Source organism: Oryza sativa, chromosome 4 (assembly GCF_034140825.1).
Source record: "Oryza sativa Japonica Group chromosome 4, ASM3414082v1".
NCBI lineage: Eukaryota > Viridiplantae > Streptophyta > Magnoliopsida > Poales > Poaceae > Oryza > Oryza sativa.
The window spans coordinates 27,465,452-27,487,716 of record NC_089038.1 but is presented as its reverse complement, the minus strand read 5'-3'; the positions used below and the strand labels follow the sequence as shown (position 1 = coordinate 27,487,716).

Below are 22,265 nucleotides of genomic sequence, written 5' to 3'. Positions count from 1 at the left end.
TGTGCTCAGGCAGCGGCGAGCTAGTGGGAAGGAGTCGAGGGTTCAGGGGAGTCGTAGGGGCGATGAGACTAGAGCTGCAGGGCTAGATGGTTCTCCTCTTCGAATATCATCGAAAACTCGAATGCAACACAAATAAGGACTGCAGAAGTTTGGGCTGCGTATTAAGACTGACTGAATGCAGGTTTTTGATGTGGCGAGACTCATCAGGAAGCATAGATTCGAAGCTCAGTCTTCAAGTTCTGTTCTTATTTTCATCGTCATTTCTTATTTATAAGAGTCGATATAAAAATTGAAGATGATTTTACTGGTATTTTAGTACGTCATCCGTGTATAAATCGGTTTTTAAGTCCGTTCGCTTTTGAAAATACAAATCCGGTTTCGGTTTTTAAGTTCGTTCGCTTTTAGAAATACATAAGAAATCGTATAAGAAATCACTTTAAAAACTCACATACTAATTTGAGACGATCGGACATCTAATTGCAGCTTATGATTTTCTAACAAAAATATATATCTAAGCGAATTTAACACAGTGAATTTCATCTTAACTAAATAATATAATAATAATAAATTAAAATAGTCTTCACCCGTTGCAACGCATGAATATTTTTTTTAGTGAGAGTCGAAATCTAAACATTCATGTAACTTTTGGTTGTGTGGATATAGAAGTCCGATTTTTTTTTAGCGGGGATAGAAGTCCGATTTGTTTGTTGGAAATTTAAAGTTTCCACCAAAAGATGGCCTTTTCGTGTTGTTCTTGGTGTTCGCGGTTTTCCTCTCTCTTTCTGAAAAAAATACAGGTAGCAACTTCGAGCGAACCAAAATTCAGGCAGTGCAAACACTTCATCGACCAGTTTCAACAAACATTTGAACTGACGAGCAGACCTGAAAAATTACAAATTCTGAACTTTGCATTTTGAATATGCAGACATTTTTAATCATGTTGTACCGGTGGAAAAATTACAAACATTATTGCTGATGTACTGTTGCGTATGCGAACGATTCCTGTTACTAAAAGAACTTGAGCACAAAACGATTCCCGCTTATCCTCCAGTTTATTCCACTCGAGCGGTCGAGCCTGTCTGGAACCACAAAAAATCCGTAAATTTTTTACTCCAAGTTACAGTATTACACTGTACCATAATAATAAGATAAAAAAAGGGCAATGCTTCCATAAATATACTGCGTGATAGCTGAATTCGGTCAGGAAACCATTAAATTTCAGTCATTCATTGACCCCCACATATGGCGCCACCAATAAATCGCGAGCGTCCATAGGCGCAAGATGAGAGGAGCCCTCCAAATTCCCAAGGCGGGCCTCGAGTCGAGCCCAAACCCCTTCGCCGCCCCGCCATGCAGTTCCCCTTCGCCGCCGGCGATTACCCCGCCGACCAGGTCGACCCCGACTACCTCTACTTCCTCCGCCACATCCGCCCCGATGGCGACTCCTACACCCTCGAGCTCCCCTCCGATGGCGTCTCCCCTCCTTCCCTCGTGAAGTACGAGGCCCCCGCCGACACCGGCAGCACCGACGGCGAGTGCGTCTCCGATCCCTCCCCTGGCCGCGCCAGCACCAACCGCCCGCCGGAGGAGAAGGAGTCGTCGGTGGAGGTGGACGCCGAGCCTCCTGCCCCCTCCTGGATCGACTCCCTCGTCGACATCGACGAGGACTACCGCCTCTTCCTCAAGCACACGCGCGTGGTGAACGACAACATGGTGCTCGAGATTGACGGCGCCGTCGTCACCTACCCGTGCGCCGCGTCCTCCGAGAGCAGCAGCGAGGTCGAGGATGCGCGGGAGAAAGAGGTGGCCATGGATTCAGACGAGCCGGTGGTAATTCTTCCGGACCCAAAAGTATGCGACTGGGTGGCGGTGGGTGACGCATCCGTGCGAACATTAGATAGTAAGAAGAAGAGGAAGATGAGTTCAAGCAATTCCAATAATGCCGGCCCTTCCATCCCCCCGGTGAGAATTTTTTATACATCTCCAATCGTTGTTACCTGTGGCACTGTTGTTTCTTTGAATTGAGCAGCGTATACACGTTTTCAGTCCAGAAATAGTTCTCTGTTTTTCGCCTAATAGAATATACGCAAAAGAAGATGATAGTAGTCTTCGATATTTCAGTACGATTCAACAAAAGGCCTGTTGATGGACATGTATGAATAAGCTGATACTGTATTGTACCAACCAGAACACTATTCTCTAGCAAATTCACGCTGAACATCCCCTCCACTTTATGGGCCAATTTGCCTATTACCACCGCAAAAATCACTGAGTTGAAAAATACCATCGGATGTGTCATTGACACGAGAGGGTCCAGGCTCACATATCTTTGTGATGATATTTCTCAAATTTTCCCCTACTTGAATTATGGAACAGTAACAGTAACACCCATATGGACTCTTCAAAGAAGAATTAGTCTCAAATACTAAGGTTATGTAATGTACATGCTAAAGTATTTCATTGTTCTCCAATTGATCTGGCAATTTTGCATTTATCTCACAAACAATAAAATCTACTATAAGGGTTTTTTCTCCTCTTGTTTACATGATGCACTTCTCTTATTACTTAAAAATATTATAATATGCAGGGGTCACAAGGTGTTATATGGCCGGCACATATCAACAGTAGACCGGATTCAGATTTCAAGCAGAGGTTATTGGATGCTCTCAGCAAACCATTTAGTCGAAAAGAATATATTAAGCTATTTGACATGGCTTCTATTCGTACACCATTAGTAAAATTACGGCAGGTGCGCAATGATGTAAAGTTCTACCCTACACAGGAAATGGGAAATTCATACTTTGATCATTACCCAGGTATGCCTGTGTATCGTGCACATATATTGTTTTACATGTGTTGTTTGTTCTTTGGTTATTCTGTTGTGTATTGCATTTTTCCTCAGAATTATATTTATGGTCATTGTAACTGGGTAAAGTTAAATCCATGGATAATCTTAATATTCTGTTACAGACTGTTAACCATTTGCACTTTGTGAATATATGTTGACCATAATTTATGGTTACATGTGTTCATAGTTTTCTCGCTCAAACATTGCAAGTTAAGTATAGTTTGTTATAACCCTTTGTTTGTTATAACCTTACAAATTAACCCTTTGTTCAGTTGTTTGTTATAACCTTACAAATTTGTTCTTAAGATGTTACATTCATGACCAATTAGTATACAGTCAAAATAGCTTATTGATGTTAGTTTTGTTCAACTGTTTGTTATAAGTTTACAAATTTCTTCTTAAGATGTTACATTCATGACCAATTAGTATACAGTCAAAATAGCTTATTGATGTGTTGGTTTAATCTCTGGAGTGTAGTTGTAGGCATAGGATCTTAGAACAACATTTTGATGTACTTAATTTTGCAAATAAGCTTGTAGGACTAATGGTTCCGAAAGGAAAAAGTGAGTGCAAGGCCAGAAGAAAACATGCCATGTTATTTTGAACAATTGCCACTGCATTAGTTTTACTAGAGTGTTGAACCTCCAAGTCTCAGTATTAAAGTATTTCTGTGCCCAAGATATCTACAGATATGGGAGCACTTTGATTGATGTTTTTTAAAACCACCAGCGGCAGTGTATGGACAGTGTCAGCTTATCAATTGGTTTGCTTAAACTTTGAGCTTATATGCAGAGATCCATACCAAGATCAAAACTAGATATTAAGAAAGTGATAGTTTTATTTTTCTTGAGAAGCTTTCTTTTATCTTCAACAGATCACTTAGCTTTCTTTGTTGTTGCTTATAAACACCATTGCCACTTTTAAATTTGACTATAAACTAGTAGCATAGCGTATTGCTGGCTGATTTACATAATGTATCTGTTGGCAGTTCTACATGGTTATTGCACTAACAAATGTCTTTTTTGTTTATTTAACTTTAGATCTCGTTGACCAAGTTATGCACACTAGCTTTCCAAATGGTTTAGCTCTGATGCGTGGGTTTTTCTTCTGGTTGCAGGTAACCTCATTAATATTGCTTTGGTTTCTTAATAAATAAACAGTGTAGGAATTACCTGCTTTCATGATTCTAGTTTGTACTTGCCACCATCTCTTTCTTATGCACAAGACTTACCTAACCATCAAAATCTTTTAGTCCCTCCACATAGAACTATTGCTAGAGCAAATGTGTTCTTTCGATAACTTATAGATGTTTTTTTTCTAAGTCGGAATAGATGGTTCATTTGCTGCTCAATATACAGTTCATTTTAAGATCAGTCTAGGTGAGCCTGATATAAGTAGCAGCGTAAACAGTTTATTTGCAGCATTACTGAATAGTACTATTTTCTTACTGCGTGGAATTGTACTCTGCAGTTTAGTACAACACAACTACCTAAGTAGCATGATGACATTAGTACTTAATGCAGCGATGGCATTTTTCTAAAAAAAGATTGAGATGCAGTTTTGTAATTGGCAATTTTTGAATTGTATGACACTCTTTTGCAGAATAATGCACATGAAGATCAATTCAGGCCATGGGTTGATGTTTCTAAAGACCACGAGGTTATTCCTTTGATCGATTGAGATTTACACATTGCAGCTGGTCAAACCCTCAAGTCCAAAACATTAAACATCTATTTGCGGGAATGACTCTCTTAAGGGTGACGTAATGTCATCAGCAGAGATTGTCTCGTATCTATATGGAATGAGATAAATAAATATATTGCCAATGATCGAGAAATAATTCCCTATTGGAATATGCGCACATCCTCTTTGCAAATAATTTAACATTGAGTTTTGCCTGTGAATTTGAGGGCTGGATTCCATGTTCTACCTGATCTCACCATCATAAAGCAATAAAGCAGTGGTGTTATTTCAATGTGATTGGATTACCTGAAGTATCGACATTTTCACACCGCTAATACTCAGCAAAAACCATAGAACGGAAATGCCATGAAACTAGAGTGCTAGACCCTTCCTTAGTCTTCACGACAGGGTAATACCCTCAGTTTGCTCAGCTTCTCTTTATGTAACCATGTTGGAGTCGACAAAATTATTATCGACTGTGAATGTTCTGCTTTTGTATGAACCCGATTTGAGTTCGGAAATACCCTAGCTCATGGCTCTTCTGGAAGAGCAAAATATACATTGGGCATCTTTGAACGGGAAAATCATTGATAGTTACATGCTTTCTCTTTAGGGTACAACACGCATTCTATTTTACATCTGGGATCTGGCTGCTGTTGAATTTGATCCTTGGTTTGCCCATGCTGAAATTGAGGACTCTAGACATCATGTTGTACTTTATCTCCCCATCGTATAGCAGTTTGCGGATGAAGTGCTCAAGATCAGATCCGATCAAACGAAGCGTGTACTCTGACAGCTCCGCGCCCTGTAAATTCAATCCAGGTCAGTTAAGCAGGTACTACCAATTAAGCTCTTACAACTAACATTTCCACCTGGAGAAAGAGACCATGGGTGTACACTACTGCTACCCTGCATTTGCAATTGCCAATTCTGCCTATGAGTTACGGTGCGTAGTATACCTCGTAGTGATCGACGAGGTCCTGGAACTCGTCGTAGACCTTCTGGCACGTCTCGTCGGTCCAGACGAACTCGTCGGTGGGGTCGAGGAGGAGGGTGAGCTTGTCCATCTGCGTCTGGTCGAAGGCGTTGGTCTCCGGGTTGATGTACGCGGCGTAGATGCGGATGTGCCGCGTCGTGCAACTCAGCCACTGCCCGCCGTACTCCCGGCTCATGTTCTTGCTCTCCGCCAGCGGCTGCACCGGCAGCGGCTGCGCCGGCCCCTGCCTCCTCGTCTTCCGCTCCCGCCTCTGCTCCTCCTCCTGCGGCGGCGGCGGCAGGTTTTCCACCGCCGCCTCCTCCTCCTCCTCTTTCACCTGCTGCTGCTGATCTTGGGCTCGCACCGGCGGGAACCTGACGCTTCGTCGCGCCGTCCACGTCGCGCGCGGGAGCCGGCGCTCGAGCGACAGCTTGGCCGGGGACAGGAACGGGGACGCCGTGGTTGCCATGCTGCGCGCAGCTGTTTCGCTTGGCTTTGGCTTGGCTTGTGTTTGTGTTGCGTGGGTGGTGGTGGTTTTTTTAGGTTTGCTGCGCCTGCGCGCGCGCGGCTAAGCTGCCGTGCCGTGCCGCCTTGGAGCCACTGGCTGTGTGTGGCTTGTGTGGATAAGGGCTATTTCTGGCACTGGGTTTCAGCGACTCGTACATGTTCTGGGCCAATTGACCACACAAATGTATTGGGCTGTGGACGTTGGCACGGCCTGTTGCATTGCATGACAGAGCTGAGCAGCACGCGCTCTCGTGTGGTATGGATAAATACTGTTGCATTTCTGACAAAACTTTGTATGTGACTGTTTTTTTATAACTCCATGTGGTGTGACGGTGATTTCATACTTAAAGAAGTAACCCACTTTTCCTCGGCACAGCAAAAGCAGAGGATACGCATACTCCATGGCCTTTAAAATAACGAGAGTAATTTTTTTTCCTTTTCACTTTGTGATGATCGCTTCACATGAAAGGCAAAGCAAAAGCCTCTGTAGTGATTTTAAGCTTTCTCAGGCGGGAAAAGTCTGTTCAGGATTACTCCATCCGTCCTATTTTAAGTGCAACCATAAATTTCCGTGTCTAACTTTGATCATCCGTCTTATTTGAAAATTTTTTATAATTAGTATTTTTGTTGTTGTTATGTGATGATACAACATGAATAGCACTTTACCCGTGACTTATGTTTTTAATTTTTTTTAAATAAGACGGACCGTTAAAATTAGGCGCGGAAAATCATGGCTACACTTAAAATGGGACGAACAGAGTAAAATACTTGGGAGACATGTACGTCGTACACCGGAGACTTGGAACACTTAAAACACTTTATTATATATAAACAACTTGTTCATATATATATATATATATATTGGGCAGTAATGTAATCTTGGCAGCAATCAATTACTACAACTAACGTGTATGCATGGTGCAGCAAATAGAATACTTACAACTAACGTACGAATGAACCAATTCAAACGAATGAAATTTAATCATGTATTTATGTACAAAGGAGAGACATAAGAACGTAGCTCGAGCTAGCCATGGACATTGGTCTGCATCGCCGGCGGCAGCAGCTCAGGAAGCCCGGGCGTCGATGCAACGATGAGGGGTATCACGGGGAGGTTCTCGCAGTTGCAGACCTCGATCATATTGCCGTCGGGGTCGTGGAAGAAGAGCTGGTCCACCACCGTCTCCCCGTCCCACACTTTCCTCACGACGAACTCCCGGTCCATGGCTCGTAGCCTCGCCTTCATGACCGCCATGTCTGAGCACTGCCATTCGCTCAAATCGAGTTAAGACAAATACGAACTCTGCTCTCGAACATAACAGTAGCTGATCGACCTGCGTGCATGCGACTGATACCTGGAAGGAAACGTGGTTTCCCATCGGGTTGATCGCCGGCAGCGGTCTTGTCGGGATGCTGCAACCGTCGGCGTCGTCGCCCCGCTGCAGCAGATGTATTCCCATCCCGTACTTGTATAGCCTGTAACAAGCAGCATTTCACACTGAAATGATCAGGCATTGTGTATGCAGCTCGACAACTGGTTCAAATTTCTAACTACGAAGTTGCATGCATTGCAGATTACATCTTGATCGGTCCTTTTGTGCTGGACGCTTCAGGGGTAATGTAGGTTAATTAATTACTCACCAAGCTCCATTGAAGTTCAGGGACTCCGGCCGCTTGATGAGCTCGAAGCCAAGCACTCGGCGGTAGAAGTCGACGGACTTTTCCACCGACGTGCACTGAAAGGAGACGTGGTTCAGGCGGACGAGAGGCACGGATGCAGCAACGGCAGGGTCAGGCGCCTCAGAACCCATGCTAGTTTCAGGAGATGCAGAAGAATCATGCGATATAGTAATCGTCGAAAACAATTGCGCGCCATATGCATGTTTATATACATGCATGCATGCGTAGAGTAACGCGGAGACAGCAGTTGGTTCATCGATCAGCACACAGAAATTACGCATGAAGTGTCGTAGCACGGCAAGTCGGCAACCCCTGTGTTTGCGTCCGTGAAGCAAGCTATAGGTCGTCGAGACTTGTGACGTGTGAGATCTAGACGAGGGAATTCAGGGAGCAGAAGACTTGGTTGCCACGTATGTGTGTTCGATCCAATCCCCTTGATGGTCGATAGTCAATAGATCTGTTGCTGCGCTGGATTTGTGTGTGTGGTTGTGTTGTGTGTCCTCGACGAAGTTGACAAAGTCAGCTAAATTAGCAACGTGGCGATGAGTTTTTTGATTAACTAGCATTCCACCGTCATCCAGAATCATCTCGGAAAAAAAGAGAGCATCAAAATGCATCATCCAGAATGGCAGTCGCATGTGACAGGCTGACAGATTTCTAAAAGGTTGGAGGTTGGTGTGGAGCCTTAGTTTAGTTTTCTCAATAAATTTCTAAGTTTTGAATTAATAAATACATAATTTTATATAGTTTATTTGGAGCTTAATTTTAACCTTTTTTAATGTCCAAGTGAATTTTCCTGCACAATTTTTACACGCACCTTATTTTGGAAGTGGAACAGAATTTGATATACAACTTTTAATTTATGTTTACAATAAATTTTAAAGGTAGAATATATATCTTCTATATAGTTGGTACCAACTAATAATAATTAGTAGGAACTATAAAGCTCAACATACAAGCATAACACATCATTATCCACTAGTAATTTAATATTATAGATTATCTTAAATCTCATACTAGATACATCATCTAAAAGAGAACATTGTAGAGCTTAACATACAAGGATGTTACATCATCTTTCTCACATTATTTTCATAATAATTGAACATTCATTATTTATATATTATTTGGCATATATTCATTTATGTATTTTATAGTAAAGCGTGGGGTATCACTTAGTTGCATTTGGTATACAAGTTTAACTTCTATTTTCATTTATATAACTAGGAAGGTGGCCCGCGCGTATACGCGGGCACTTATATTATTTGAAAGGTAAGATTGTTGTTTGTTCAGAAATTTTGTCTCATAAATTCGGGGCAAACTAAAGTTTGGATAATGTTATTTTATAATAATTTAAGGGTTCTATTTTTCTTAAGGTATCTTAGAAAACCATTCACAAACTTTTGAGTAGAAGATGGATTAAGTACTTACGACTTTTGAATCATGTTTTTTTTCTCGAGTAAATAAGAAACTATTGCTAGTTAATTATCATACAGTCCATGTATATACATATCGTGTAGTATGCCCGCAAATTAAAAATGCGAGTGCAAGATACTCAAAATTCTTTTGATTAAATCGTCTCATGAAGACGCATGATATAGTAATAAAGGGAGGGAAGCATATGCATAGGAAAAAAAGAAGAAAGAGAAAAATGAAAAAAAAGGGAGGGGAGGCGTACGTACCCGCGCATGTAGGTGCGTACCTATGTCGAGGTGGGACCTCGTAGTATTTAGTTTGTTTTAAGATCAATTTAATCTAATGGTTTATAATATTAGACCTACGGATTTAAGCGAAATAAAATAATAGATACTTTGATTTTTTTTGTTAGAATTTAATATTTGCCCTAATTTATTATAGCACCACGTGGCAGCTTGAGAGCATTTTAAGAAATTTTAAATGACTAATTAGAATGTTAATTGCGCAATATATATGTATGGGACATATGGTAATATTTGTTCCAACTTCGTCCATGTTTATATATATGTAGAGAGAAATTAATTTTGTGGCTAGCAAGCCATTAAATGTCTAATTAATAACAATTAATTTTGACACCTATTTACAATTGTTCAGAGCAACTCTTATATATTCATCTTACGACTTTGATGATCCGTTGTTCACCAATTTACTGATCATCATGGCTCGCATGAAAAAAAATATGTAGTACTTAAGGTTTAGGATAGCTGAAATTGATGAATTATATAATTTATGTGATAGCTATTTGAGGGTATAAACGAATGAATTGACTTCTAAAAAGTTATAATGTTGTTTAAAGAAGACACCATCTAGAAACTTGGAAAGCGTGCAAACAAAAATCCAAAATATGAAATCGGAAAAAAAAGAGAGGGCCTTAAACTCCCTTTATCACCTTTGTCATAGTAAGAGTTCTATTGATATTCGTCAATATTGCGCTCACATTTATAACATAATGATTCCTTTCACCTTTACGAACAAATAGTACAAAATCCAAATATGAAATAACACAAATACATTATAATTGTTATGTAACAACTCTCATTTTCAACTTAAATAGAGCTAATTAGTGTTGAGAAAAACACAACCCATGGTGCTTAATTATTCTCTCACTGCATCACACCTTTAATTTTTTTTCATGTTATTAACAAAATTAATCATCTCCATATATGATTTAATACGTGGCAAAGCGGTAGCACTATAGCGGTTGTGATCACCTTAGATGTCTCAGACACTATGCTTTGTCACACGTGCGAAAAGCAAAGGTGCAGACGTGCATTGTGCAGCGGGCAAAAAGAGAATTTTGGACGCTTTATTTATTAGCAAACAATAGATCCGATGATTATAATAATAGGTCCACCAGTTCTAGCGTAAGTGTAAATTAGTTAATATAGATTTTAAATTGTTAATTTAATGGGTACACAATATAATGGTGACAGTGCATTACTTGAGAATAATAGACCAGTGTAATAAAAAGTAGATCCGATGATTTATATAATGGAGCCATCAGTTTAAGTGCACGTATAAATTAGTTAATATAGATATTGTTTATTTGATATGACACGATATAATTGTGTAAAATTTATTTTAAAATAGTGCATTATTTGAAAATAATAGTACAGAGTAAAAAGTACACCGGCTTAAGTTATATGATGGTAGATTCTTTGTTTGTAAAATTATCATTATTTAAAAAATATATCCATTATATATATAAATGGAAAAAAGAAGAAGAAAGGAAAAAAAGGGGGGGAGGGTACGGTATATACTCCACCTGCCAATGCACGGGAGGAGAGGATAGGTGGGACCCATGGTATTTAGTTTGTTTTAGGATCAATTTTATCTAATGGTGTATAATATTGGACCCACCAATTTAAATAAAAATTAAGGGATATATGTTATGCTTTTTTCTTAGAATTTATAGGATTTTCTCTATTTTATTAGAGCGCCACGTGGTGGCTTGAGAGCGTTTGTAGAAAGTTTCATGGACTTTTAGTATATAATAGATAAATTGTAATTTGTATAAATTATAGCTTCTGGACCCACTAAGGCCATACATCGAATACATTTCTCTTTTTTTTTTGCTGATTTAATGTGGTAAATACTAGGCCTCCAAAAGCCAGAGCTAACATGGTTACATGGACATCTAGTTGTTGCTTTTAGAGCTATCTTTTGTACCCCCTCCGTCTCTAAATAGGTGGAGCATTAAAACAAAGGTTAAAAAACTACTCCTACTATACCTTCATTAATACGAGAGAACGATAAGTGGAAAATGGGGGAAAGGAGAGTACTATTGGTTCAGTGACTAAAAATAATAAGAAAAAAAAAGGTAATAGTATTAAAGAGTTCTAGTGAAATACTTTGGAAATATACTTTTTTAAGGACAATTTTTAGGCTAAAACTACATTTATTTAGAGCATGCTTGGTAGAGCTCCAGCTCCACTTCTCTTAGAGCTGGAGTCCGACAAAACGGTTTTAACTCCACCCAAAAAGGGAACGAAGTGAGCTAAAGTGCTATCACGAAATAAATAGGTGTAGTGAGGTTTAGGCTGCTTTACAACTCTACTTCTGATCCACTCTACGCCTGACCTAGCTTTTCAAATTAAATTTAGGAGGTGGAGCCCTATTAAACAGGTCGTGAACGAAGGAAGTGGTGTAATATAAAGATAAATAACTCCATCATCCAGAATTAATACCTATGAAGTTGTACTCGCATGAGACTCTATTTAGTGTCCTATTAATTTACTTATAAAACTTTAAAAATTAACAAATTTTACCTAATATGGACTTTCCTTGGTATAAGTTGAATATTTACATTAGCCTTGCATATATGTTGTTTGCAACCCTGAATATGAACAGGTGGTGCAATTTTACCCCCCCCCCCCCCTAAGAAAACAGAGTGGATACTTTTTTCAAGAGCTTATTACACATACTTTGCAAAGTCCGGCTTATTTTGATGGAGAACAACGGAGTGAAGATGATCAGCATGTTAGAACTACATATAATCCTGTCCTTTTAATCTAAAGACAAATCTCTCTGAGGAACACAATGTGTATGTTGTTTAGCATTATAACATTATGGTGTAACATGGAACATGGACATGCCAATTTATATGGTGTTTAGGAGACAAAAGATTCATTATGACCATACATTATATTCACTATAGCAACACATATAATATGCTTTTTTATCAAAAAAAAAATCATAACGTCCGAAGTTAACAAGAGCTAGAGAAAAAGACTAAAACACCCCTCATTAATGAAAGGTTAGAATTGGTGAGTGGGTGGGTAGGTAGAGCCGCAGAGGGTATGAAAGGGTAGATTTTTTTTCAATTTGTGAACGAGGGTAATAAGAAGGTACGAATTGACTTATTTTGAAATAAAGTTTCTACTTTAATAATAATTTTCGGATAGATGCTCATTAAAATGGACTCGGACATTATATTACATGGTTTGCTTATCAGTGTATCAAACCTCAGGCTATTGGCTGATCATAGGTAAGGGTAGCCAATCAATCAATCACCCAACCAGCCTGCCGTTAGATTAGATGTGTCAATATCAAACATGCTCGACATATCAGTGAACAATAAAGAAGCATGTGCCAGATGTTTTCTCTTCGTATGTACTCTCTCCGTCCAAAAAAAGAGACAAATCATGGGTTTCCATGTCTAAAGTTTGACCGGCCGTCTTATATAATTTTTTTATAATTAGTATTTTAATTGTTGTTAGATGATAAAACATGATTAATACTTTATGTGCGATTTGTCTTTTTATTTTTTTTCATAATTTTTTTAAATAAGACGTCAAACGTTGGATACGGAAATCTAGGGTTTGTCTTTTTTTTTTTTGGGACGGAGAGAATAGAGTAGACAGCCCGACTTTGATTAGAGTTGAAGGTAAGCATGCCCTCAACCTCAATCAGTGACATCCTCTCTTTTGCACCTTTTGACAACAAAATATCACAAAGTCGAAAAAGAATAACCACAATCACCATTTCCGACAACTGCCTAACTTAACTAATGTGACGAGACGACGCAAGTGGGCTGTAAGAATGTGGTTTGGTAGAACAACAGTGTAGTAGTACATACTGCTATGAATTCAATTGGCTAGAATATCAGCCATAAATTATTTTTGAGCACTTTGGATTCTAGAGGGCATACACGACTGGACCACGCACAATGATTCACCCAAAGAAATTCCTGTCACGTGTTAACCGGCAAAGTACGCGCACTGGACCCCGTCCTAAAAGGACGTTAATTTGTTGTTAACCTGACGAAGAATTCCGTCAGGCGTGCAGTCTCTCGACTGACCCCCTCCTCTCCCCCAAAAACACAAGCAGCGCCTCCTCCAAAAACAACGGTTTTCTCTTGCCAGCCAGCAGATTCGCGCACCAGCCGCACGGCGCGACGATGCGCGCGAAGAACCGCCGTTTCACTGGAGCCGTGGAGCGCGCGTCGCTTCGCACGTCCGCGCTCGCGATACGCGCCGCGGCTACCGACAAAATCCGTACGACGCACCGTGCCGCACCTCCTCCTCCTCCTCCTCCCGCGGCGGGAGCGGCAGCTTCGGTCGCTGCCAAGCGGTACGGGACGCGCGGCTCCCGTCCGCATGGACGCCACATGCGCCGCGCCGCGCGAGAGTTAACCGGTGCGGTGCCGAATCGCTCGCTAGATGATGCCGCGAGATCTTCGGTTGGCGCGCGCTGTTGACTTCGTTGGCCTAGCTATCGGGGTTGCAGTCGCGGATGGCAACCGATACTATATGTACTAGGAGTACTACTACCGTAGACGTAGTCACAAGTACGTACAGTTCGTTGTGTGTAGTGTAGGTTTTTCCCTTGAAGCTCGATCGTGGCTTCGAATCGATCGGTCGTTCGATCACTGTTGTGGACAGTACTACTGTACTGGTAGTACCAGCCGTGCTATTGTCTTTTGATTTGCTAGTTCGCCAAGTTTTGAGAGGGAAATGAGTGCGTGTTCACCGGGAAAGGGTAGGTCAGTGATCCTTATGCCTTGGACAGCATGAGTGCAACTTTTTGCGACGCAGTAACTGGCACGGCCGGCAAAGGGACAGAACCATCTACGCCGATCATCATTCACCTCATCAAGCGACAAAATCTAAGTGCCAAGCATGCTATTATTCCCGAAATGATATCGACAAAAATGAAAACAAATTCTCAGATCAAGACCAGCTGAAGTAATGCAGAAGGTGCGCATCTACGCAGAACAAGGTGTGATTTCTCAACCATTTACAGATCGACAGTACAAGAAAACATATACAGGCATACAGCCAGCCACAAGAGCTAGCTAATTAAGCAAATGGCACCGCTTAAGGCAGCACGCCTAGTAAACATATACCGATCGAGTAAGTTTCACGTAACCTCTCAGAAAAATCCAATTAGCAATTGCTTTACCACTAAGGGACTGTAACTGCCAGTCACATCAAGATGAATCTTCCCTCTTTCTCCCAAACAAAATTCCTAAACACAACCACGCATCATCATCCACGCCTAACCCCCTACGGTCCGTTTGGTTGGAGAAAGTTTTTAGGAGGGATTGGAAATTTAGAGGGATGAGACTATTAAGAGTTTTGTTTGTTTGGGAGACATGAAAATTTTGGTGGGATGAGGATGGAGAATTGAGGAAGGAACTCCTTTCTTTTCAATACCTGGGTAGGGGCAGTTAATTGGGAGGGAATTCCTCCTTCACTTTGTTTAAGCAAATCTCAGCCATCCGTTTTTATTAATGACATAATCTCTAACTAAATTCCTTATCAATTTTCATCACCTCTACCAAACAAGATATTGGGATTAAAAATTAAATTCCCATCTTAATCTCATCATCAAATCCCTCGTGCCGCTAGTGGTAATCCCTGCTTCCTGAATTCTGAAGGCACCAGTCTGGCCGCCGTGAGTCTGTCAGTCACTCCAGTCTGAGACCTCAACTCCTGTGCAAACAAGAATACCCAACCCAATGATGATCCACTACTCCGTGCCTCCGTATGTTTAGTGCTCGCAATACACCGAAAAGCAGAGGGGCATCGCGCAAAAACGCACGGCAAGGAGCAACCAGCGAGAGCGACGTGGGGAGTGGGGACAAGGGAATCAACGGTCTCCTCTCCGGCTCTCTCTCCCCTCAACCGTGTGGGAAAAGGGAAAACGAGGAAAGGAAGGGAGGGGGCCAAAAGGAAAAGCCACCGTCCTCTACGATATCGCCCAAAAACCTGCCAGATCGTGCCGTCGTGGGGAGGGCGGGCTGCCGGCCGCCGCTGCTGCTCACGGAACGGAACCTCCACGGCGCATCTTAGGAAGACGGGAACCCCCTACTCGTCCTCCCCCTCGATAGTTAACCGACACATATATCGACCGCCATGGCGGCCGCCTCCAAGCTCGGCCGTCGCGCCGTGGCGGGCACTGCAGGGCGGCTCCCGCTTCCAGAAGCGCGCCTCCGCCTCGGCCTCTAGGGTAGGTAGACTCGTCGCCTTCACCTTGTTTTTCTTGCTCCCTCCCTTGCTGTGGCTTGAGCATTACGGGGTTTCTGCTACTTGGCTGCTAGTGCCTAGCTCACTGATGTGATATTGTGATCTGGCAGTAGCTCGCGATGCTGCCCCCTGCGGGATATGCTTAGGCGTTCTCGGGAAGTAGCCGCGATAGTCAACATTGGAATGAGTAGAGTAGCTGCTCTGCTTGCGGGGCGGTTGCTAGATTTAGGCCTAGTTAGTGTGCGATTCTACTGTTGCGGACGACGCTCTAACCACCATCTTAATCGTCTCCACGACGATTGGGGGTCCACGAGAGGTGCTTGCCTTGCCTTCTCCTCCACCTGCAGGAGCAACAACTCAACACCCCGTGGCTCCCCTCCCCGCCCAACGAGTAGGACGGGTTCTTGAATTCCAGTTTGCCTTTGCTGACCCGTTTGATTATTATTATTTTGGATGTGACTGCTTTTCTGTCGCTTATAATGGTGTGATTTTGGGCTCTTGGCAGATGGTGTAGGGGCCAGGGGAGAGGGGGAGTGTGTGTGTGTGTGTGTGTGTGTGTAGAGGGGTGAAATGGGGGCGATTGGCGGGGATGAGGTGGTGCAGTGGGACAAGATGGACGGAGGTGAGGTGGTCAATGGCGGCGGCGGCGGCGGTGTGGGGAAGCTGGAGAGGATACTGGTGTCAGTGAGGCTGAGGCCTCTCAGCGACAAGGAGATTGCGAGAGGGGATCCGTCGGAGTGGGAGTGCATCAATGACACTACCATAATCTCCCGGAGCACCTTCCCTGACAGGCCATCGGCTCCGACTGCATACTCCTTCGGTTAGTTCATCACAAGTTCACAACTCTGGGTTTTCTACATCTGTAATTCATTAGTTCTGCATCTCCTGTTAGGATTTTGCTTATCTGGTCAGCTCTTATGTATTGCATTCCAGTTGCTTCAAATCAGGACAAACCTTGTATATTTCTTTAAAATTTAAAATCTCAGAATTTAACATACCTGCCGGAGTCCAATCACTGGTAATTTGTTACTTATACATCGTCGTTTGTTACAAGTAACAGAACACATCGACACATTCCTGTCCCAGTAAAAAAAATCTGACAGAACACCTTTAGAAATTAAGCTAACCCTCCTGAAATTGAATGTTTACATTTACAAATGTATTGGACATTTTTTTTTGGTAGTGGACAACTACACACCACTAGAATACAGATAAGTGGGAGTTTAGTTTGCTCGTACTACAAGTATGCTCTTTAATATTCTCACTTTCCAGCTGTGTTTTTTGACACAACTCTATTCCAATTGCAGATAGGGTATTCCGCTCTGACTGCGATACGAACGAAGTATACAAGCAAGGGGCCAAGGAGGTTGCCCTCTCTGTAGTTAGTGGCATTAACTGTTAAGTCCAAACCTATTGCCTATCTTATCCAATTTGGTTTTGATTGAAGATTGCATGAACTAACTGAACACATTTTATTTCCTTTTAATTTGTTCTGTAACAGCGAGTATTTTTGCATATGGTCAAACAAGTAGTGGAAAGACATACACCATGACTGGCATAACTGAATATACGGTAGCAGATATTTATGATTACATTGGCAAGGTAATCAGCCACCTATCTTAGTACCTATTAATCCATAGCTGGTGTTGAAACGAGACACATTTGAACTGTCAGGCTGATAGGCATGTTGTTCTTTTTGCAGCATGAGGAGAGAGCATTTGTCTTGAAATTTTCAGCAATAGAAATATATAATGAAGTTGTAAGGGATCTGCTAAGTGCAGAAAACACTCCTCTTAGACTTTGGGATGATGCAGAGGTCAAAACAACTCCTACTTATCTAATTATTTTTAAATCCTGCTTGGCTCCTGCTTTCTACTAATGATCTTGGTGTTGTTTATTTTACAGAAAGGAACCTATGTAGAAAACCTCACAGAGGTTGTATTGAGGGACTGGAACCATCTCAAGGAGCTTATTTCTGTATGTGAAGGTGCGATGTTTGTGGTAGATTAATCATTAATACATTATCTAGAAAAAAGTTTATAGGTGGTGATTACTGCCATCTGATTCTGTGTTTTTATATAGCTCAAAGGAAAACCGGGGAGACATACTTAAATGAAAACAGCTCCAGATCGCATCAAATACTTAAACTGGTTTGTTCACTACGCAGTCACATTAGAAAAGAAAAAGGCTATAGTAAATATGTAAAATTGATGTTGCATTGGTCCATTAACTCTAACTTACCCATCTGTCCTTTCAGACAATAGAAAGTTCTGCTCGTGAGTTCTTGGGTAAGGATAAATCAACTACACTTGTGGCTAGTGTGGTAAGAGACATTTAAATTTTGGTCATATTTCTTTTTCATGTAGAAATGGTGAAGTTTGAGCGCATTTTGTTGTACCATGCAGAATTTTGTTGATTTAGCAGGAAGTGAACGTGCATCTCAGGCATTATCAGCTGGTGCTAGGCTGAAAGAAGGCTGTCATATTAATAGAAGTTTACTTACCCTAGGAACTGTCATTCGGAAACTAAGGTTGACAACATAACTTAATACTTTGTGTCGTGTTGAATTCCAATTTCCCATGGCATTAGAGGATGGATGCTGTGGCTCATTTGATTACTTGCTTTCATCTATGCAGCAAAGTAAGAAATGGGCACATACCATACAGAGATTCAAAGCTCACACGCATACTGCAACCTTCTCTGGGTGGTAATGCAAGAACTGCAATTATTTGTACAATGAGTCCTGCCCGTAGCCATATGGAACAATCGAGAAACACTCTGCTATTTGCAAGTTGTGCAAAGGAAGTAGTTACAAATGCCCAGGTTAATGTAGTCATGTCCGATAAAGCACTAGTTAAGCAATTGCAAAAAGAGCTTGCTAGGTTGGAGAGTGAATTGCGATGTCCAGCTTCCTATTCTAGTCTTGAATCATTGGTGAAGGAAAAGGATAACCAAATCCGGAAGGTAAATGCTACTTCTGACCTTTATGGTGTTCACTCTTGCTATTTCTTTGTACTTAAAGAACTTGTAGATCCTAAAATGATCATTTTTATGCATGCTTTATGCTAATTCTCTTCAATGCCAGCAATACACCAACTTCTAGCCATGGTGTAAAAGATTTCACATATTCTTCCTTGCAGATGGAGAAAGAAATTAAGGAATTGAAGTTACAGCGTGATTTAGCTCAGTCCAGGCTTCAGGATTTGCTTCAGGTTGTTGGAGATAACCATGTCCATGTTTCAAAGCAGTCCTCGGTATGCAGACTTCCTTAGTATAACTATCGTTTCATAACCACATAAAGTTATTTACCTTTTTCCTTCTATCTACATGTAGGTTTCTGGGAGGAACTTTACCTTCGATGTTCCACAGACGTGTGAAGATGAGCAATCAACAACTGAGTCATCAGAAGTTGTTGACAGTGTCCAAAATTTTAGGTTTCAAGGCCGGCGAGTGGCACAGAGGGAACATAAGCCTCAGCAGGCTGAAAATAATGTGCAGTTTACTACCCCATCTAGGTACTCAGTCAGCAGTCCTCCGTTCAGTGGGATGCTCCCAACTAACAGAAGTGATCATCTCTCACAGATCTCTAATGAAGATTCAGATGATATCTGCAAAGAAGTACGGTGTATAGAAACCAATGAAACAGGAGGAAATGAATGTTTGGAATCGTCGGCTGTGGGGAGCAATAGTTTGCAAGACCCAAATGCAGGTTCTAGTATGCATATCAACAATGATTCAAATTCATCTATGAATTCTAGGCTTCGTGATGAATCTCCAGTTACCCTTGAGCAGCATTTGGAAAATGTCAGAAAACCTTTTGCCAATATTGTAAAAGATCTGGGATCTTCAACACGTAATTCGTCAAGCTCTAAAGTACTTGGTAGGAGCAGGAGCTGTAGGTCTCTTACTGGATCTAGTTTGTTTGAAGATTTGGAGAAGGACGATTGCACCCCACCAAACAGAAGTTTCATAGATTTCGCTGGGAGACCTCAAAATTGTCAAAGAAGGGGATCTGCACTGAACTATGATGCAGAGAGCGAGACCCTATCAAGGGCAGGGTCAATGCTTTCTGAAATTACTACCACGAGGGATGGACTGAAGGCTAACAGTTCTGTTGCAGGCGACACAGAATTTACTGGCATAGGTGAATTTGTTGCTGAACTGAAAGAAATGGCACAGGTTCAGTATCAGAAGCAACTTGGTCATGTGAGTCATTGGAAATGTTATCTTGTTCCTGTTGATGCTGCTCATTCTACTTGTTTGAGAACTGCGCACGGTTATGGTGCTTCACATTTTTAATAGCTCAAGGAGGGCTTATTTATAAACTAAAAATACTCGTTGCACTACTTTAAGATAGTCCAATATGCCACATTTAATTATGATTTTGTTCTTTGTTTCGATTGCCAGAGTGGAAATGGAGACTTGGCAGAAGGAACCATCAGGAGTGTAGGACTGGATCCGATTACAGATGCCCTACAGTCACCTTCACGGTGGCCCCTGGAATTCGAGAAGAAGCAACAAGAGATTATTGACTTTTGGCATGCATGCAATGTTTCTTTGGTCCATAGGACCTATTTTTTCTTGCTATTCAAAGGAGACCCAGCTGATTCCATTTACATGGAAGTGGAACTTAGGAGGCTATCATTTCTTAAAGATACCTACTCCAATGGAGCGATAGCTAGTATCCCGAATACTTCTCTAGTTTCAAGGTAAGTCATGTTCAGCATACTTCTTACAAGTTCACTGCATTACATCGGTTGTGACACTTCGATACCTACTGATAAATTGACTCGGGATGCAGTGCGAAGAAGTTGCAGCGCGAAAGGGAGATGCTCTGCAGGCAGATGCAAAGACGGCTCTCAATCGAGGAACGAGAGAGCATGTACACCAAATGGGGGGTTTCACTTGCCTCCAAGAGGAGAAGGCTACAGGTTGCTCGTTGCCTTTGGACCGAAACCAAAGACCTGGAGCATGTCAGGGAGAGTGCATCCCTTGTTGCCAGACTGATCGGACTCCTTGAGCCAGGGAAGGCCCTGAGAGAGATGTTTGGGTTAAGTTTTGCGCCGCAGCAGTTCACTCGGAGATCCTACAATAGCTGGAGATATGGGCGCTCTTCTCTGAACTGATTGAACCTACAAGATGCTACTGACGGAAGGGGGCTTTCCAGTTTTCCCATTTTGTTTTGTTTTGCTTTTAGGTCCTTTGTCATGCACTTCTGTATGATAGATGTAACTCATTTGCTATTTTTTATTGGACGATCAGTAGGGTCGATCTTATACAAAAGGAGTTCTATATCACCTGAATTGCAAGGTTAAAATGTATGTTCAACTAACACGAAAGACTTCCGAATGTTAACAGCCACTCAGCATTCAGAAGTAGCCATTCAGCGAGTCTATGTTCCAATCTTGAATTCTGTGTACAAAGCAAGGCAATATTTACCGGCTGTACAAAATCTCAATCCCATCATATTTGATCGGACTCAGGCACTCAGCTGAATAAAAAGAAAGAACAAATGTTTATGTTCGTAGCTAGCATGGAACAGTTTTAACAGTCGCTACGGGCATACATTCTTTTCTACACTCCATTGGCGAGGTTGTACCATGTATGTATTGTCTTCCAAGGATAGAAGAGAACTTCTAAGACTGTCTCCAACAGCGGAGACCCATTCTAGAGACTCATCATGGATTGAGTGATGCACAGTAAAAAGGTCGGACACTCAAAAATTCCCTTCTCCAACAGCCTACCCAGTGCTCCCAATCTTCTTCTCTCCAACAGCCTACGCTGGCAGCTCGCGGCACGACTCCTCGCGACGGCTGGCAGCTCGCGGCACGACTCCTCGCGACGGCTGTGGTCGGGGCGGAGCGGTGGTGGCAGGCGGAGCACACCCACCGGCGGCTCGCGGCACGGCTCGTCCTCGTGGCGGCGATGCTCAGAACGGAGCAGCGGGAACTGCGACGACCGCGCTCCGCCGCGGACTCTCCCCGTCGGCCGCACTCCGCCCTAACGCCACTACGGGCCCACTACGCCTCCTCCCCGACGGCGCGCTCCGACGACGCTCCCCGACGGTGCTCCCCGACGGCGCTCCCGCCCCGCCGCGCCACCTCCGCCCCGCCGCGGGAGCTCCGCCTCACCGCACCAGCTCTGCCTCACCCTGGCCCACCGCGCGACTGCGCGAGCTCCGCTCCAGTGTTCGGTGGAGAGAGGAGACGTATATTTGCCTAGCGCTTTGGCCGCTACCCAATATGCGTATCGCATTTGCCTCTCCCGTTGGAGGCTGTTTTTTTTTACCCAAAATCACTGTGCACGACGGATAAATGAGTATGCGTCGCGTTGTTGGAGACAGTCTAAAGGGATATTGGTGGTGAGGTGGTGAGGATGTATTGTATCTCTTAAAGATAGGAGAGAACCTCTAAAAGATTCTATTATTAATAGTACATGCGGTACAATTGTAGCAGGACTTTTAGTGGAATGAGTCCTAAGAATAATGCTATGGGATAATAATGGATAAGGTCGTTGTATTATTAATTTAATAGTACAATTGACCAGATCATCGTACTTGATTTTCCATCTGATGTTCCTTTTTGGAGGAAGAAGTGAACGACTTGACTGGTGAAGAAGCACCGAC

The 22,265-nt window shown here is 42.3% G+C and overlaps 4 protein-coding genes across 6 annotated transcripts; 2 read left to right on the top strand and 2 right to left on the bottom strand.

The window, feature by feature from the left end:
- Positions 1 to 1,288: 1,288 nt before the first annotated feature.
- LOC4336531 (uncharacterized) lies at positions 1,289 to 4,823 on the top strand. Its single transcript, NM_001419722.1, has 4 exons — positions 1,289 to 1,962; positions 2,588 to 2,816; positions 3,889 to 3,965; positions 4,451 to 4,823. The coding sequence occupies exons 1-4, from the start codon at positions 1,351 to 1,353 to the stop codon at positions 4,526 to 4,528; spliced, it is 996 nt and encodes a 331-aa protein (NP_001406651.1). The 5' UTR covers positions 1,289 to 1,350; the 3' UTR covers positions 4,529 to 4,823.
- LOC4336530 (NAD(P)H-quinone oxidoreductase subunit M, chloroplastic-like) lies at positions 4,796 to 6,016 on the bottom strand. The gene is made up of 2 exons (NM_001419723.1): positions 5,491 to 6,016; positions 4,796 to 5,336 (listed from the first exon to the last, which is right to left on the bottom strand). Exons 1-2 carry the CDS (start codon positions 5,974 to 5,976, stop codon positions 5,160 to 5,162), a joined length of 663 nt encoding a protein of 220 aa, NP_001406652.1. The 5' UTR covers positions 5,977 to 6,016; the 3' UTR covers positions 4,796 to 5,159.
- Positions 6,017 to 6,815: 799 nt separating this feature from the next.
- Positions 6,816 to 7,859, bottom strand: LOC4336529 (uncharacterized). Its single transcript, NM_001419724.1, has 3 exons — positions 7,656 to 7,859; positions 7,370 to 7,490; positions 6,816 to 7,278 (listed from the first exon to the last, which is right to left on the bottom strand). Exons 1-3 carry the CDS (start codon positions 7,823 to 7,825, stop codon positions 7,042 to 7,044), a joined length of 528 nt encoding a protein of 175 aa, NP_001406653.1. The 5' UTR covers positions 7,826 to 7,859; the 3' UTR covers positions 6,816 to 7,041.
- A 7,482-nt stretch (positions 7,860 to 15,341) lies between these two features.
- Positions 15,342 to 21,041, top strand: LOC4336528 (kinesin-like protein KIN-7F). 3 transcript variants are annotated; one of them, XM_066309169.1, is made up of 14 exons: positions 15,342 to 15,627; positions 16,146 to 16,460; positions 16,948 to 17,037; positions 17,142 to 17,242; positions 17,343 to 17,456; positions 17,546 to 17,627; positions 17,723 to 17,790; positions 17,898 to 17,963; positions 18,046 to 18,170; positions 18,277 to 18,604; positions 18,781 to 18,894; positions 18,974 to 19,846; positions 20,048 to 20,349; positions 20,442 to 20,937. In XM_066309169.1, the coding sequence occupies exons 2-14, from the start codon at positions 16,211 to 16,213 to the stop codon at positions 20,764 to 20,766; spliced, it is 2,838 nt and encodes a 945-aa protein (XP_066165266.1). In that variant the 5' UTR covers positions 15,342 to 15,627; positions 16,146 to 16,210; the 3' UTR covers positions 20,767 to 20,937. The 3 variants fall into 3 exon arrangements, with proteins under 3 accessions (XP_066165266.1, NP_001406650.1, XP_025880602.1); NM_001419721.1 differs by having other exon boundaries at positions 15,377 to 15,623; positions 20,442 to 21,041; XM_026024817.2 differs by lacking the exon at positions 15,342 to 15,627 and adding an exon at positions 15,950 to 16,031.
- Positions 21,042 to 22,265: the final 1,224 nt, after the last annotated feature.